The sequence below is a fragment of the Neolamprologus brichardi genome, chromosome 6, assembly GCF_056152115.1.
Source record: "Neolamprologus brichardi isolate AB-2024 chromosome 6, ASM5615211v1, whole genome shotgun sequence".
Lineage (NCBI taxonomy): Eukaryota > Metazoa > Chordata > Actinopteri > Cichliformes > Cichlidae > Neolamprologus > Neolamprologus brichardi.
This window is the reverse complement of record NC_142109.1, coordinates 12,294,955-12,309,835: the sequence shown is the minus strand read 5'-3', so window position 1 is coordinate 12,309,835 and position 14,881 is coordinate 12,294,955. Positions and strand designations below refer to the sequence as shown.

The 14,881-nt window shown below is 45.7% G+C and overlaps 2 protein-coding genes and 1 pseudogene across 10 annotated transcripts in view; 1 reads left to right on the top strand and 2 right to left on the bottom strand.

The window, feature by feature from the left end:
• dclk2a (doublecortin-like kinase 2a) overlaps positions 1-12,978 on the top strand; it is a 49,910-nt gene extending 36,932 nt beyond the window's left edge. For both annotated transcript variants that reach the window (XM_087841700.1, XM_087841699.1), the window contains exons 15-17: positions 5,966-6,046; positions 6,138-6,251; positions 9,692-12,978. In XM_087841700.1, coding sequence (XP_087697826.1) covers positions 5,966-6,046; positions 6,138-6,251; positions 9,692-10,447 — 951 coding nt within the window. In that variant the 3' untranslated portion in view covers positions 10,448-12,978. The remainder of the gene's footprint in view (positions 1-5,965; positions 6,047-6,137; positions 6,252-9,691) is intronic.
• On the bottom strand, positions 3,371-4,143 carry LOC148102501 (uncharacterized; annotated as a pseudogene).
• A 96-nt stretch (positions 12,979-13,074) lies between the features above and the next one.
• Positions 13,075-14,881, bottom strand: part of lrba (LPS-responsive vesicle trafficking, beach and anchor containing) — a 176,075-nt gene continuing 174,268 nt past the window's right edge. For all 8 annotated transcript variants that reach the window (XM_087841692.1, XM_087841691.1, XM_087841693.1 and 5 more), the window contains one exon: positions 13,075-14,379. In XM_087841692.1, the coding sequence (XP_087697818.1) occupies positions 14,289-14,379 (91 nt within the window). In that variant the 3' untranslated portion in view covers positions 13,075-14,288. The remainder of the gene's footprint in view (positions 14,380-14,881) is intronic.

Sequence of the window (14,881 nt, the reverse complement as noted above, 5' to 3'; positions counted from 1 at the left end):
GAAAATCGCTATTGGCTGTCCTAAAAGTCGCTAGAAGTCGCTAAATGGCGCCATCGCCTAATTTGCATGATCGGTTATGCTAATGTAATTGTAACCTGTTGTAGGCGAGAAAAATAACATTGTGGAAGAGACATAAAGTGAGTAAAAAAACGCCCTAAATGCATTTAGAATTTATTTAGAACTACAAATTAAATTTCTTTTAGTAATTATTGTTTTTTTTAATGTCACAATTCCAACCCTACTCCTCTATCCGGGCTTGGACCGGCAAAAGTGACCTGAAATTGGCACTCTAGTGGAGTTACTGTGTGTGTGTGTGTGTGTGTGTGTGTGTGTTTATAAGTAGTTTTAAACCTTGTGATCCTCAAAACAACATAACTTAAGGTTATGTATATAACCCCGGTTCTCTGAGTAGCATGAGTGAGTGTCTCACTATGGGAACGCCTCCTGCGTGACCTCATCAGAAGCTCAAATACCATTACGCCAGCCCTTACAGGCTGGCTAGGTGACGCCCATGTCAGGAGGGGCCAGTGCCTCCCTATATAATAGGCTGACATAGCGTCAGATGTCATTCAAAACAAGCCCACCTCTTCCTCGCTTCCATAGCAAGGAGGGCGGTCTGGTGAGACACTCACTCATGCTACTCAGAGAACCGGGGTTATATACATAACCTTAAGTTCTCTTTCATAGCATTCGTTTCGTGTCTCACTATGGGAGAAATACTGACTCCCGGATTGCCAGACATGCCTGTTAAGAAGACAACTGTCCCCAACAGCACTTCACAGGGGAGAGGCCCCCACCCGGGAAGAACCTGCACTGAAGACTGAATGTGCTAGGTTAGGCTCTGTCACATCTAACCTGTAAAACCTAGCAAATGTATGAGGTGAGGTCCAGCATGCAGCTGCACACACCTCCTGAATAGAAACCCCCCTAAAGAGAGCCCATGAGGTTGCCAGACCTCTAGTGGAATGCGCACGTAAGCCAGCAGGGGGCTGAAGGCCCCTGCTAGTATAGGCCAGGGCAATTGCTCCTACTATCCAATGGGAGAGGCGCTGTTTAGACGCAGGCTTTCCCATATGTGGTTTAGCCCAGGACACGAACAGCTGGTCACTTTGTCTGACACTCCGGGTTCGGTCCGTGTAAATGCACAAAGCACGGACTGGACACAAGGTATGCAGCCACTGTTGCTCCTCTGAGGAGAGAGGCGGTGGGCAAAAGGCCAGCAGTTCTATAGGGGAACATGTGCCGACAACCTTCGGGACAAAGGCAGGGTTGAGCCGCATACTGACCCTCGTATTATCCGAGGAGAACTGAATGCATGACTGATGCACTGAGAGAGCGTGGATCTCTCCCACACGTTTAGCAGAAGCTAAAGCAATTAATAGAGCCGTCTTCAAGGACAGAAATTTTAACTCAACCTGTTCCAGGGGTTCAAATGGGCAACAGGAGAGCGCAGCCAACACTGTGGGAAGGTCCCACGATGGAGCCAACGGCCTAGACGTAGGCAATTTACGCCGTGCACCCTTCATGAAACAGCATATTAAGGGATGCTGGCCAACAGTCTTTCCCTCAAAACCAATATGGCAGGCTGAAATTGCTGCCAAATACACCTTGATGGTGGAGAAGGCTTTACCCTTATCAATCAGGGCCTGAAGAAATGACAGAATCACAGCCACAGAGCACTGAAAAGGGATGGCCTGTGATTCTAAGCACCAGCTTTCAAACACACGCCATTTGTGCTCATGTTCAGGTTAAACCACTCACGGGCCAAGCCCATAGAGCTAGCCTCTCTGGGTGGGGGTGGAATATTTCCCCCTGTGCCTGAGACAGGAGGTCTCTGTGTAGTGGTAACGGCCAAGGTGGGCCGCACAGCTGCTGAAAAATCTCAGCCAGCCAGTACTTCCCTGGCCAGTGCGGGGCTATCAGAATCATATAGTGACTTCTCTCCCTCACTCTGGCCAAAGTTGGAGAGATGAGGGTCACTGGGGGAAAAGTATAGAGGAGGGTTCTCGGCCACTCGTGAGCTAGAGCATCCACCCCGAGTGGAGCTCTCTGATCATGCAGCGAGTAAAACAGGGAGGCCTTCTCCCTGGATGCATAAACGTCCACGGTCGCCTGACCGAATCGCAGCCAGATCTGCTTCACCACCTCTGGGTGAAGCTTCCAATCCCCATACAGTGGGTTGCCCCTGGAGAGAAGATCTGCTCCAAAGTTCAAGATCCCCGGCACGTGAACTGCTCTCAGTGACAGCAGGTGGACACTGCTCCAGACTATCAGTCTGTGTGCCAGTGTGTGTAACTTGGGGGACCCCAGACCCCCCTGTCTGTTGATGTAGGCCACAACGGTGGAATTGTCCGACCTCACTAAAACATGATGACCCCTCAGCCAAGGGAGAAAGTGTTTTAGCGTCAGATGAACCGCCAGCAGTTCCAGACAGTTTATGCGGGTGGAGCGCATGTGAGGGCCCCATTCCCCATTCACTGTTCTGCCCTCGTGGGTGGCCCCCCAGCCCGAAAGAGACAAGAAACCTGGCCTCTTCCACTCGTGGAGAGCGAGTGAACAGCCTGCAGAGACTCTCACGCGACGGTGGCCGTCTCGGTGAGGGTCCAGTCCCTGCGAGTCCACCCAGCGCTCTTTTCCATGAGCGGGGCCACTGCCCGCTGTGCATTTCCTCGGGAGGGACAACTCTTATAGCTCCTTTGTCTCTCAAGGTGGAAATTTCCTCCAAGAGAAAACTGGCATACTCGCCCAGAGCACGAAAGTAAACTATTTCTTTGAAATGTGGTGGAGTGACACTGAATTGCAGCCTGTAGCCCTATTCCAATGTCCTCAGCACCCATGCTGACTGAGTGCAGGTGGCCCAGCTCTTCATGTGGAGAGACAGAGGGCTCACTGGCCACTCCACCGAAGATGGCGTTTTGGCGCCCCCTTGTGGATGCAGCGTGAACCATACGCCATTTTGGCGTCCCGTCACCTCTGTCACAGGCGAGCGAGGTGACGGGCTCATCTGCATCATCACAGCCGTGGAAACGAGAGTCTCCACGGGCTGCGTTATGGCAGACGTTGCTCTGTTTTTCAACATTTTTTTTTTTCATGTGTTTTGCAACACTCGACAGCGCCCTCGGCAAACTGCCTGGATGCGCGTGTTGGGGCTTTTTTTAATACAGAATGCACGAAATAAGTGCCAGTGAAACAATACTGTGAACTTAGGCTCTCTTTCCCTCTGGCGGGTCCGGTGACAGGAACGCCGGCCCGAGTTAAGAACTCTGTGTGGAACATGTCCCGTTGAACTTGCACTGGAACGGAGCTGGGAGGCGGCAGGGCGGCCCATGAAGGGGGAAACTGGGTTCGCTCCCGCCTAGAGGAGAGGCTGTCAGGCCGGCCGCTTCTTCCTCCCCACGGTCGCGGCAGTGGGGGGAGGAGGGACCGCTTGAGGTCTGGCCTGGGGAGACTGCTTCCGAGTCCATGGATTCTTAGGGGCCCCGGCAGCCTCGGGGGCTGCCTGCGTCTTAGGCACTTTGGGAATCCTGAAAGCGGGGACCGGGCGAGACGCTGCCTCCGCGAATGACTGGCGCGGTGCTGCTGGGGTGGCGTGCTGGGCCCTCCTCGGCAGGCAGAGTTTCAGAGCCTCATCGTCTCTCTTTTTCTCCTCACATCTCTTCTGCATGGATGTAACAGCCGCACCGAAGAGACCGTGAGGGACGACAGGGGTGTCGAGGAGTTCCTCTTTTTTCCTTGGTCGTCAGGTTGGTGAGCGCGAGCCAGCGTGCTCGCTCCTGAAGAACCATGAGGCCCATGGCTCTCCCAGTAGCCTGTATGGCTACCTTGTGGAGGCGGAGGACGTGGTCAGTTATAACACAGATTTCTTCCCACACTGTGGTATCTGGTTTAGTTGTCATGTCCTCTTCTAGCTCAGCTTGGTAAGCCATTAGCATTGAGGAGGCGTTGTGGGCTCTTACTGACAGAGCCGCTGCCTTGTAGCACTTATCTGTAAGGCTAGACTGGAAGCGGTCTGCTTTGGAGGGGAGAGACGGGGCCGATGAGGACAGAGACGTCTTCGGGTGAAGATGGCTCGCTACCAACGGCTCCACTTGTGGCATCTGGCGGAGGCCGATAGACTCCATCCCCTCACAATCCAGCAGGGAGCTCCCCACGATGGGGTGTTTCTCGCTGTAAGGTTTTGCTTTCCACATCACCGCTATCTCATCGAGTAGCTCAGGGAAAACAGGCAACACATGCTTCCCCGTCTTTTTCGCCTTCGGCAATTTCTTACCGTCAAAACGAGACTTTACAACCTCTGTTTGTATGGCGGGCCACGGGATGTTGAGCCTAGCGGCTGCGCGCTTGCACATGTCCTGCATGTCGAGATCCAGGGGAGACGGCGGTGTCGGTTTTTCAACCTCGCCGGTAGCCGAGGGCTTTGCAGCCCAGCTGATGCTAACCAAGGAGGTGGAATCTTCCTCCTCGCCATCGTCAGACAGCAGGAGCTCCGAGTCAGCCGACTCATCTCCGTCCTCGTTAGCATCTCCTCCCCAGGTGACTCCAGCATCGGGGAAAAACACACGATCTCCGTGTGCCTCCAGCGACGGGAAAGCGGTCGCGATGGGCTGAGGGTCTGCCTCTGCCCAGCTCGGCCCTGGCGTTGCGGCCAAATCATCGAGCATCTCAGTTTCTCCTTGCGCCGCAGCAGCCTCACACAGCAAAGGGTCGCCACCCGATAGGTTAGCCTGGCGAGCTAGCCTGCGGCGGATTAGTTTGCGTGGGAAAGCCGCGCAGTGGATACAGTCTTGTGCGGGTGTCAAGGCAGCCTGAGCGTGAGATAAACCCAGGCATGCCGCACACACGGGGTGTGTATCCCAGGCAGACATCTTCTTGCCGCAAGGACAGAGTTTTGCAACTTCGTTGGCCGTCGTAGCCATGGTTAGCTAGAGGGTTGCGCACGTTAGCGAGACTGACACTGAGTGCGGAGAATATTGCTATTCCTCGCTAACGTGGGGTGAAAAGTGTTGCTACTTTTCTACAGGTATTGCTACCTAATGTGTAAAACCGCTAGCGTCGAAGGGTATTGCTACCTGATGGTGAAGCTAGGGGTACCTTTATTAGCAAAGTATTGCTACTTCGCTTTCGGAAAGTATTGCTACTTCCCTGGGTGAACGTATTGCTACTTGGCACCTGCACTAGCTACAGAACAGTATTGCTGCTGCTTGTATGCTAGTGGACAACTGAAAAGCTGGGAACAAAGCGCCCGGCGACCGAGTTGTTCACTCGAATCTGTGGACAGTTTAGCTTTAGCACCCAATAGCACAGTTGTCTACAGGCCTCTGTGAGAAGCGAGAAGAGGTTTTTGAATGACATCTGATGCTATGTCAGCCTATTATATAGGGAGGCACTGGCCCCTCCTGACATGGGCGTCACCTAGCGGGCTGGCGTAATGGTATTTGCGCTTCTGATGAGGTCACGCAGGAGGCGTTCCCATAGTGAGACACGAAACAAATGCTATGAAAGAGAACAGTAAAAGAAGAACTGACTGCCAGTCATGCGCGATTTATTTGCAGTTTGGAAGCATAGGTGTGAACATCTCCTGCCCTGATAGCAGCTGGGGGAGGACTATCCTGCCCACGGCACTCGCTGTTTGTCGAGAAGAGCGATATGCGCTTTCACGTCAAAAAGTCGTCATAAATAATTTTCCAATAACACCAGAAACAGTCGCCAGATTTGTCGCTAGACGCTTTTTAGAAAAAAAAAGTCGCTAAGGGGGTCTGAAAACTCGCTAAACATAGCGATAAAGTCGCTAAGTTGGCAACACTGCCCACGGGTTTGCTAGAACAGCTTCATCGGTCACATATCAATTTGGCACTTATTTCTTGTTACACTGCCGCCTGGTGGCCAAACCCCCCGAAAAGACTTTTAAGTCTAAAGGAAATTTATCTTTAATGCTGAACTAATCTAGTGTTGTGAAATGTTGCAGGAGCTGATTGGAAAGATGCTGCAGGTCAACGCTGAGGCTCGATACACAGCACAAGATGTTCTCTCACATCCATGGGTCACGGTACTCTAACACTATCTGTATTAACACAGCCCGAGACTGTGGTTATTTGTTTCTGTGTGGATTTCAGTATTCTGTGTTTGTGTGTGCCAAGGATGATGCAATCATGGAGAATAACATGAAGATGGAGGTGACAGGTAAACTGAAGACGCACTTTAACACCGCGCCAAAGCACAGCACCACCACAGCCGGGGTGTCAGTCATCATGGTAAGCACCTGGAACGAGACATGATTTGTTACATATTTCTGCAGGGTTTTTTTTTCAATCCTGTAACTGTAATGAGATTACCTTTCAACAATCTCCTAAATCTAAATCAGCAATACTGATGTCTTGGTGTGGGTTTAGTTGTAAGTGACCCGGAGCCTGCAGTGGGATGAACATGTCAGGCCCTTTTCCAAGCATTTACTGCGTGATTGTGAATGTTTGACCCAAATACACAAGATTGCGCTCCTAGCTAAACAAAGGTTTAGTTGACCACTGGGCCAAGAATTTCTGATCTCGTGTTCATCCAGGAAGACGCAGATGAAGTCATAAGTCTTAAGACTTCAGAGACAGAAATACACAATTTATTCCCGTAGTATGGGCAGCTCTTCATCTTGTCTCTTTCAAGCCTCATTTACATCATTTCCTGTTGTACAGTTTGACTTCCTCTCCTCATCAGGTCACACCACCCATCAGCTGAGCACAGTCTCTCTTCGTCTGTCTAAAGTGAAAGCAGGATGGTGGGGGTGGAGGAAGGAGAAGTTGTCTTTGATTAGAAATTTGATTTGGCACTCCAAGCCTCATTCTGTTGTAAATCTCATTTGACAGTTTGAGGTGTAATTGCGGGCCCTGGCCTCGGCTCCTCCTCTTCCTCCTCCTCTCCACGCTCTTCCTCCACCCTCATCCTCACCCCTCCCTCACACCTGACCCAGGACCACAGGGGACGCCTGGAGCTGAGAGCTGGGTACACACTTCTTACCACCGCCCCTCTTAACTCCCGTCATCCTCTCCAGCTATCACCCTTCCGCTCACACTCTTCCTCCATCTACAACAACTCCCATCCCCACACCCCAGTCTCCCTCCTCACCCTCCCGTCTCACCCTCCCTTTCCCTTCCTTCCTGCTTCATTCTCCGGCCCCCTGTTCCACTTCTTGGGCTGCCAGCTGCAGTGACTGCACTCACTAACACTGTGTCCTGGATTTAACCCCCTGACTCTCTGCACATGTGTCATTCTGCTCCTTTTATTCACATTCAGCTCCTTTTGTGCTGGTCACAACTTTTATATAATATGATTGAAATAAAAATGTTGTTTTTTCTCGTTTTTTTGGGGTGGGGGGGGGTTGGATCATACTGTCACTGAGGTTTTAAAAGCATGTTTATACTGCTAGCGCAATGCAGTTTGCCTCCTTCTCTGTATTTATTATGTCAGTCATCACATTTGTCTTAAAGTCAACTTTCTGTAACTGCTGATCTAATAAATCAATGATTGGCTGCTTAGCAGTCATTCCCATTTTTGATAGTCTGGCGCCACCTTGAGGAAGAGCTTTGGAAGTGTGCCGGCACAAAGTCGTAGTTGCAGAGAAGGATTCAAAGTGTCTTTATGGCTTGGATGTAAGACTCCATTTGCGCATTTTAAAGAAATAGGGCCAGATTGTTCTGTGATGTCTTTGTTGTCTACAAATCCAACTTTTTAAAAACACCCAGTGATGTCTTATTAAATGGACGAGCACTTCTTTTAGCAAAGCTGCCGCAGAGACGGACAATGATGCATTTGTTTAAAAGAAAAAGGGAATATTAACATTTTGCTCCAGCATGGTAACTAATTATAGCATCCGTGTTTAGAATAACACAAGTGTAGAATACGTTTGGCCCACTTGAATAAGTCGTCATTAGTTATACAGTTGTGTATATCATAATCATCTGTTCCCAGTCACATTACTGACCTCATGCAAATGAACCTAGTTAGTTCTAAAACGTTCCTCTAGCTGTTTCTGTTTAGTAGCACTTACTTCTCCAGGATTTTGTTACTCTCAACTGTTTTCAGACACGTTGCTGGAATAAAATTTATGGAACGAGCAAAGTGTCTCAGTTAAAACATTTTTGTGTTCTCTGATGAGATTTCTATGATTCCATTATAATTTATGTTTGACATACCAACCCAACTTTTGGGGAATTGGGGTCATACATGCGCTGCTCCGCAAGTCTTTTTCCTAGTTTGATCTGGAACGTATGTCACAGCACGCCACGGTCAAAGTTCAACACTAAGCCAAAGTTGCAGAGCGGCATGGAGCCGTCGTCACGTTGTATGTGAAGGGGCGTTTTATGCAAGCAGATGTCTTTTTGAAATAATCCACCGTATCCGCTATTAAAAAACAAACAAACAGTAACAAAACTCACCTGTAAACTATATCCATCGTTTATATACAGTCTCTGCATGTACTCTTATTAAACTGCCTAATGGTGTTTTTATTAATCCGAACACTTAACTTCCAGCAATGCCTTTAGCCAAACGATTGGCCGTTTATTTTCTCCAAAGGATTTAGTTTTATATTTTGTACAGTTTCATTTGTTTGTCCAGATTATTAACTAAAAATCAAGATATTTAATAATCATCATTTATTAACTCTTCTGTCACAATTTATCTATTATAACTTCCTGCTCAGAAAACTGTGCTCAGTTCTTTAACTTCCACATTTCACTCTGAGGTATGTGAGGTATGGGAGTCGGTGATCTCTCACCCAGCAACAGACCTTAAACAACAGTTTACTGATTGAGTTATTTCACTGGGATTTGTTGACAGTGATAACAATTTAAAAAAATCTGGAGTGATTACAGGCTTTTCTTTTAAAACTAAATCCACATTTAATCCACTCAGTCCTCTGATTGTTATGCAGCACTCGCTGACACTAACCCTTTTACAGAAGGTTTCACAGTTTGTTCCACGTCAGTCCTCTGAAGGAGCCTTTTGGTTTGGAGTAGTTTGACTTGAAACGCCGCAGCAGCACTGAGCTGGAACAACTGTCCACCGGCTGTCATGCTTGTTGTGTTGACTTTTCTTTGTGAAGCTGTGAGTAAGACTAGTCTCTGTCCCTTTTTTGCTTCTTCCCCACCTCCCCCGCCACCTTCCTGCTTTTCGTCCCTCTGATTTAGCTCCAAGGCAATGGTATGTACTAACACGATGCTACGCCTCGTCTGTTCTGCTGCTGAGATTCAGCAAAAGGGCAAGTGAGGAACGTTACATTTACTAGTTTTGTCTTAAAAGTATTCTCAAGTACGTGTAATTTTGGTTGATTTATGTAAAAGTGAACCATTAGGCCTCCGTACAAAGTAAAAGTTCCCTTTCTCATTTGCCCTTCGTCTGTACATAGAGTAGCACTTTGATGTGGTTTTCTTCTCGTTCTTCTGTGCAAAGCATACTTTCTTTTGGTGAACATCTTTCAGTTTTTTTGTGTCCATTTATTTCCATTAGCTTATTTATTCATTCATTTTGTTTACTCACTAAAAGCTGGGTCAGTAGTTCTGAAAAAAAGATAAACAAACACAGAAGGATTATTTATGCTAAATGAATATGATTTCCTGAGATCAACCCGCAGTATCTCTTTCTGTTCTGACTGATGTTGCTGGATGCACGCGCGTCAAGCTGATGGTTTGTTTTGTTCCTCCAGAACACAGCGCTAGATAAGGAGACCCTTCAGCTCACGGCCCGTTGTTGTCCAGGCCCACAAGCGGTGCCATGTTCACCCCTGTTGCATGGCACTGAAGTCCCATCTGCTCTTCCGGACCAGTCGGCGTCACCATTTGCCAAAGTACCCGAATCTAACGAGCTGGCTTCAACAGAAACTGCTAGGCCCGATACTACGTCCAAATCTACACCTCCCCACTCCGATTCTCCGAATGACAGCCACACATTAGCTGCTAAGCTTGACCTGCCCACCTCTAATCTTTTAAGTTCACTTCAGTTTTCTCCTTCACCCTCTGTTGAAACTTGTCCCATCAACTCTTTGCTCATTTCTTCTCCGCCACAAATAGAAACCTCCCCAACTGCTGCCCCCTGCTCGTCTTTAGAGTCTACCTCACCCTCGTGTCCTCCTGCTGTTCTCGCATGCATAGCTCCCTCTGCACCCATCTCCCATCCTTCCCTGGCATCTCCGACCGAACTGGCCACAAATGCTCCCTCTGCTTGTCCTACCAAACAAGCAGCATCTCAGCCTTCCTCACCCACTGTCTCCCCGATCCAGCCCGTTGTGTTATTCCCTCTCTCATCCCCAACAAAATGTGAGCCTTCCTCCCCCTCACCTATCCATCCAACCCTGTTTCCCTCTCCTCCTTCCACACCTCTGAGATCCACCACCCCGCCCTCTCCTTTTTGCCCTTCTTCTCCCATCCCTTTAACAGCCGAAGAACTTATGGAGAAGCTCTAAACACTATTATCCCCACGTCTCCTTTTTCCCACAAACAGAAACAGAAACCATAGGATGAAACATCTCAATTAGCATTTCCTGGTAGATGTAAACTGAGCCAGTGACCGCTGTGACCATGCTTTTTCTCCTCATATTCTTTTCCCGCTTTAGACATTGCTTTAATGTCTAAAGGATATGAGGCATTTTCTGTACTCTGTTGATTGTATATATGTTTTTATTTATTAATTGAGGATGTTGAAAGGGAATGAACTGAATATCGTTCTTCTGAGTGGTTCGTCTTTTGAATTCATACACTACTTAGTCAGATTTCTTGTTTTGGATTCACCAGGGCCCCCTTTTAAAGGGTTATTCAGTACAAATGCATAGCAAACTCCTAGAGAGGCTACTGTGTGTGATTCTGTATGCGTTTTTCAATCACTTCACCATATCGAAGTCCCAAATTTGCTAGACTGTCTACCTGTAGTAAAGTCATCCTGATGATAGTGGCCAATTGACAATTTCATGCATTGTATGCAGTGTGTTGACAAAGTAAAGGTGATATCTGCCAAAGTAGCCCATGGCTAAGGAGTCAGAGAGTGTTTTAAACAGCTTAGGTCCACGTATGTGTTTGAGTGTAAAATTGGGAATCATCAGATCTGCTAAATTTGAAAGAAATGACTGTTCACACACAATTTTGAAGCTACGTCTACAGTAACATCCAAATGACCTCTAGTGCAGCAGTTCGCCAAATATTGTGTTCTGCAATTCTTCCAAAAGTGAGAAATGCTGCAAAAATAGTCTTAGAAAAATTGCTGTTTTAAGATGAAAAGTTTCCTCTTCTGCTCATCTATTCTCTTTATCAATTCTCAACTCCTTAGATTTATTAGCCAATGTTAGTTATAAACAGAGTGCTGGTTACAGTGTTTCTACTCACAGCAGCACCCTGTAACTGGAACTGTTTGGAAAAAGAAGCATAAAATCAATTTTTTTTTTTTTTGTGAGCACAAAGTATAATTCTACCCTTCATGATGGACTGGAGACAGACGTGTGATGGACATCTAAAAACAACTAGCTAAAGGTCATTGCATGTCCAGGCACTACTGAAGGAAAGTAATGTACTCCACATGTGTATTTGAGTCATTAAAGTCTCTTTGTTTGAGTAGACGACTGCAACTTTCACTCATACGCTTTATTTGTATGTAGTGTGCTGAACTACAGCTGTGAGTACATGTAAAGAGAAGAAAGATGCAACAGATGTTAAACCGAACTGCACGGTAACTTTTAATGAACTGAAACTCTCAATACAAATGGCTCTCAGACGTGACTGGTACTGTACAGGAAAAACATACTTGCTGTTATATTCTCTCTGGTCACCACTATGTCATGAGCTACGCACACTCAATGGCCACTTTGTTAGGTACACCTGTTAAACTGCTGCAATTGACACTTTGTCAGGTTTGAGTCTTGATTTTCCGCTTGATATAAACAACATGGCATGGATCCATCCTGCCCCGTGTGGTGGCGTAATGGTGTGGGGGTTTATTTATTTTAGGCTCTTTAGTACCAGCCGAGGTTATTATAGTTAACTGAACTAAAATTTTGAAAATTAATTTAAACAAAATTATATAGAAGGGGTCTTTAGATTTAGTATTTGTTAGTCTGGTTAAAAAAAAATATTACATCTTGCCTGATGTGGTATTAATGGACGTGTTTGAGACTCTGGATGAGTTTCAACTGCTTAAAAAAAATTATTTATTTTTTTTAATGACGAGAAAAATATGCCCTCCATACTGTACAATAATAATTTAAAAAACTAAAAGTAACCCTGGAACTCATCAAAACTAAAGTAAAATGAAACATTTTCAAACGATAAAAGCTAAACTGATGGTGGCGCAGTGGTTAGCACTGTTGCCTCACAGCAAGAAGGTCCCAAGTTTGATTCCAAAGGGCCCAGGCCTTTCTGTGTCTGTGGGGGATCTCTCCCAGTACTCTGGCTTCCTCCCACAGTCCAAAGACATGCAGTTAGTGGTGTTAGGTTAATGATTCTTAAATTGGTGCCTGTAGGTGTGAATGTCCAACTAGTAAGGTGTACCTAAAAAAGTGTCCAGTGAGAGTAAAACTACATGTTCTGTTGGATTTAAAGGAATGATTATCCTGTTATGATTATTGAGTTTGGACTCGATCACTGGCCAACAGCTTATAGATTACCTTCATCAAAACCAGATCTCACTCTCTGCAGCATAAAAACAAATAAAGTGACCTGTTTTGTCCTCGTTCTTAACTCCACAGCTGTTGTCAGCAGAGCCAAATCCTCCGCTGGTTTAGCACCGGTCTTTTCACTGCATGAATACTTTCTGTTCGCAAATTCAAGTTGCTACATGGCCTAATTTTTCTCCAATGTACTGTATATGTAGTCAAAGTAGATTTTCATGCTTTAACAGTTTGTAAAGCAAAAACTGTATGAGAAGAGCAAATGTATCAGTGGTTTTTATGAGGCACAGAGTGGTTGCTTTTAATGTCCCACTATTTTAGAGCAGTTCTGCAATAAAGACTTGAAATTAGTATTTGTTTTTGTGTTGGATGTGTGGGTTACCACTAGGGGGGGCTCAGTCACACCTTATAAAAGATACACCAAAGGACAATTCAGGTTATAAAATTCCATTTTATTGTCAGAACTCATCACACAAAAACACTCCAAACTGATTGGAAGAAAAAAAAAGGATTGGTTGATAAAAGTAGCTCCCGTGTTGCTGGAGATTCAAACCATTTTAGAAATGCAACTTTAAAGAAAGGAATGCTTCCTGAAAATCAAAGAGGACGACTGTCTAAAGATCAAAAGAATCTGTGTGATTAGCATTTAAGTATTGAATCACATCGATCACTCATTCTGTGATGAAAAGAGAGGAAAAGATGGAAATGGTAAGTCCCTCCCCCTCGCTGCTCCAGCTTTCACTGCTCATCTGCTGCTTTGGAGACTAGACTCAAAGTGGACTCTGTGCTGAGGTGGTTTGAGCTGAATCCTCAGCTCTTGATTTTAGCACGGGGGGAAAATAAAACGAGATTCACTGCTTACTCAGTCATAAAGGATATAAATCTTAAAAGGAGCTGAAAGCAGATTTTAACATTACAGAGTAAGTTTTATGTTTTTGATGTTCAAAGTATTAAATAACGCAAAGAGGTTGCACTGATGTTTTATGAGTAGTGAGCCATGCACGCAAACGTAATCTCTCAGCAAGTACGGAGGTACAGAGGGAGTAAAAATTTTAAATATGGAGGACTACATTTAAACATTTTATATATAGTTATTTATATAAATGTATATTCCCTCTTCAATATCTTCCTGTGCTTCATCTACTCAAACACTTTATGTCTATGTGCTGTGTTGCCAAAACAGGAAAAGCATGTTAAAATGAATGACAGCTTCATATTTATTCACCACATACACACCTACAGAAAAAAAATCATTCACCCTAAAGTACACAAATATTTGGATTTTTACGTCACAGAGAAATGATTCTCACCAACTTCCCACAAATCCCTCGTTTCTTATTTTGAGAAGAAAATAGACTCTTACAGCTAAAAATAGATTTGTTTTTAACCGTAAAGTAACGTAACCCCCACCCTAAGACTGGTATGAAAATTTTCTATCTGATCTACAAAATATAGCAATGCCCTTTTTAAAAATAGTTTGATTCTTTTGCAATAACAGGACATGTTGGGGTTTTTTCCTTCTTTCGTTACATTCAGGATATCAGGATATAGACAGAATAGTGCTTTTGATAAGAGTTCACACTTGCAACAGTTTGGATTTCCCCCGCCCCCACCTCAACTCTTGTCAGTCAAGTCGCTGCTGATTTCCCCCTCAGTATCGGGTCTGGTACTCGTGATGCCACCTGTTGAAGTCGTTGTAGAAGAGGACAATGCTTCCGGACGCCATGCCGGTTATGATGCACCTGAGGAATGTTAGGAGGGAACATCATGAGGCCGTGAAGGTGAGCTTAATGGTTTGCCTGCTCTCTTGAAGTGGAGGAAATTTTAATTTTGTAAGTTTGCTCACTTCCAAAAACACAGTTTCTAACCTTTTTAATTTTAATGGAGAGAAACAGAAAATCAACCAGAAATCTAGAAAGAGACGTTACACAAAAGTTATACATCATATTGAGTGAAATAAGTATTTGATCCTCTACAAACTAACCAGAACTCTGGTTCCTACAAATTACAATCAAGCCATCAATTACACATACGCCTGACTTCAACTAGTTATGTGTATGAAGCACACCTGTCCACAGAATCAATTTCTTCCATTAAAACCTCTCCACCACCGTGGGTGAGACCAAAGAGCTGTCAAAGGACGTCAGGGGCAAGATTGTAGACCTGCACAAGGCTACGTGGGCTACAAGACGCTTGGTGAGTAGGGGACAACTACTTGAAAACAGAAAAAATTTGAAAACTCAT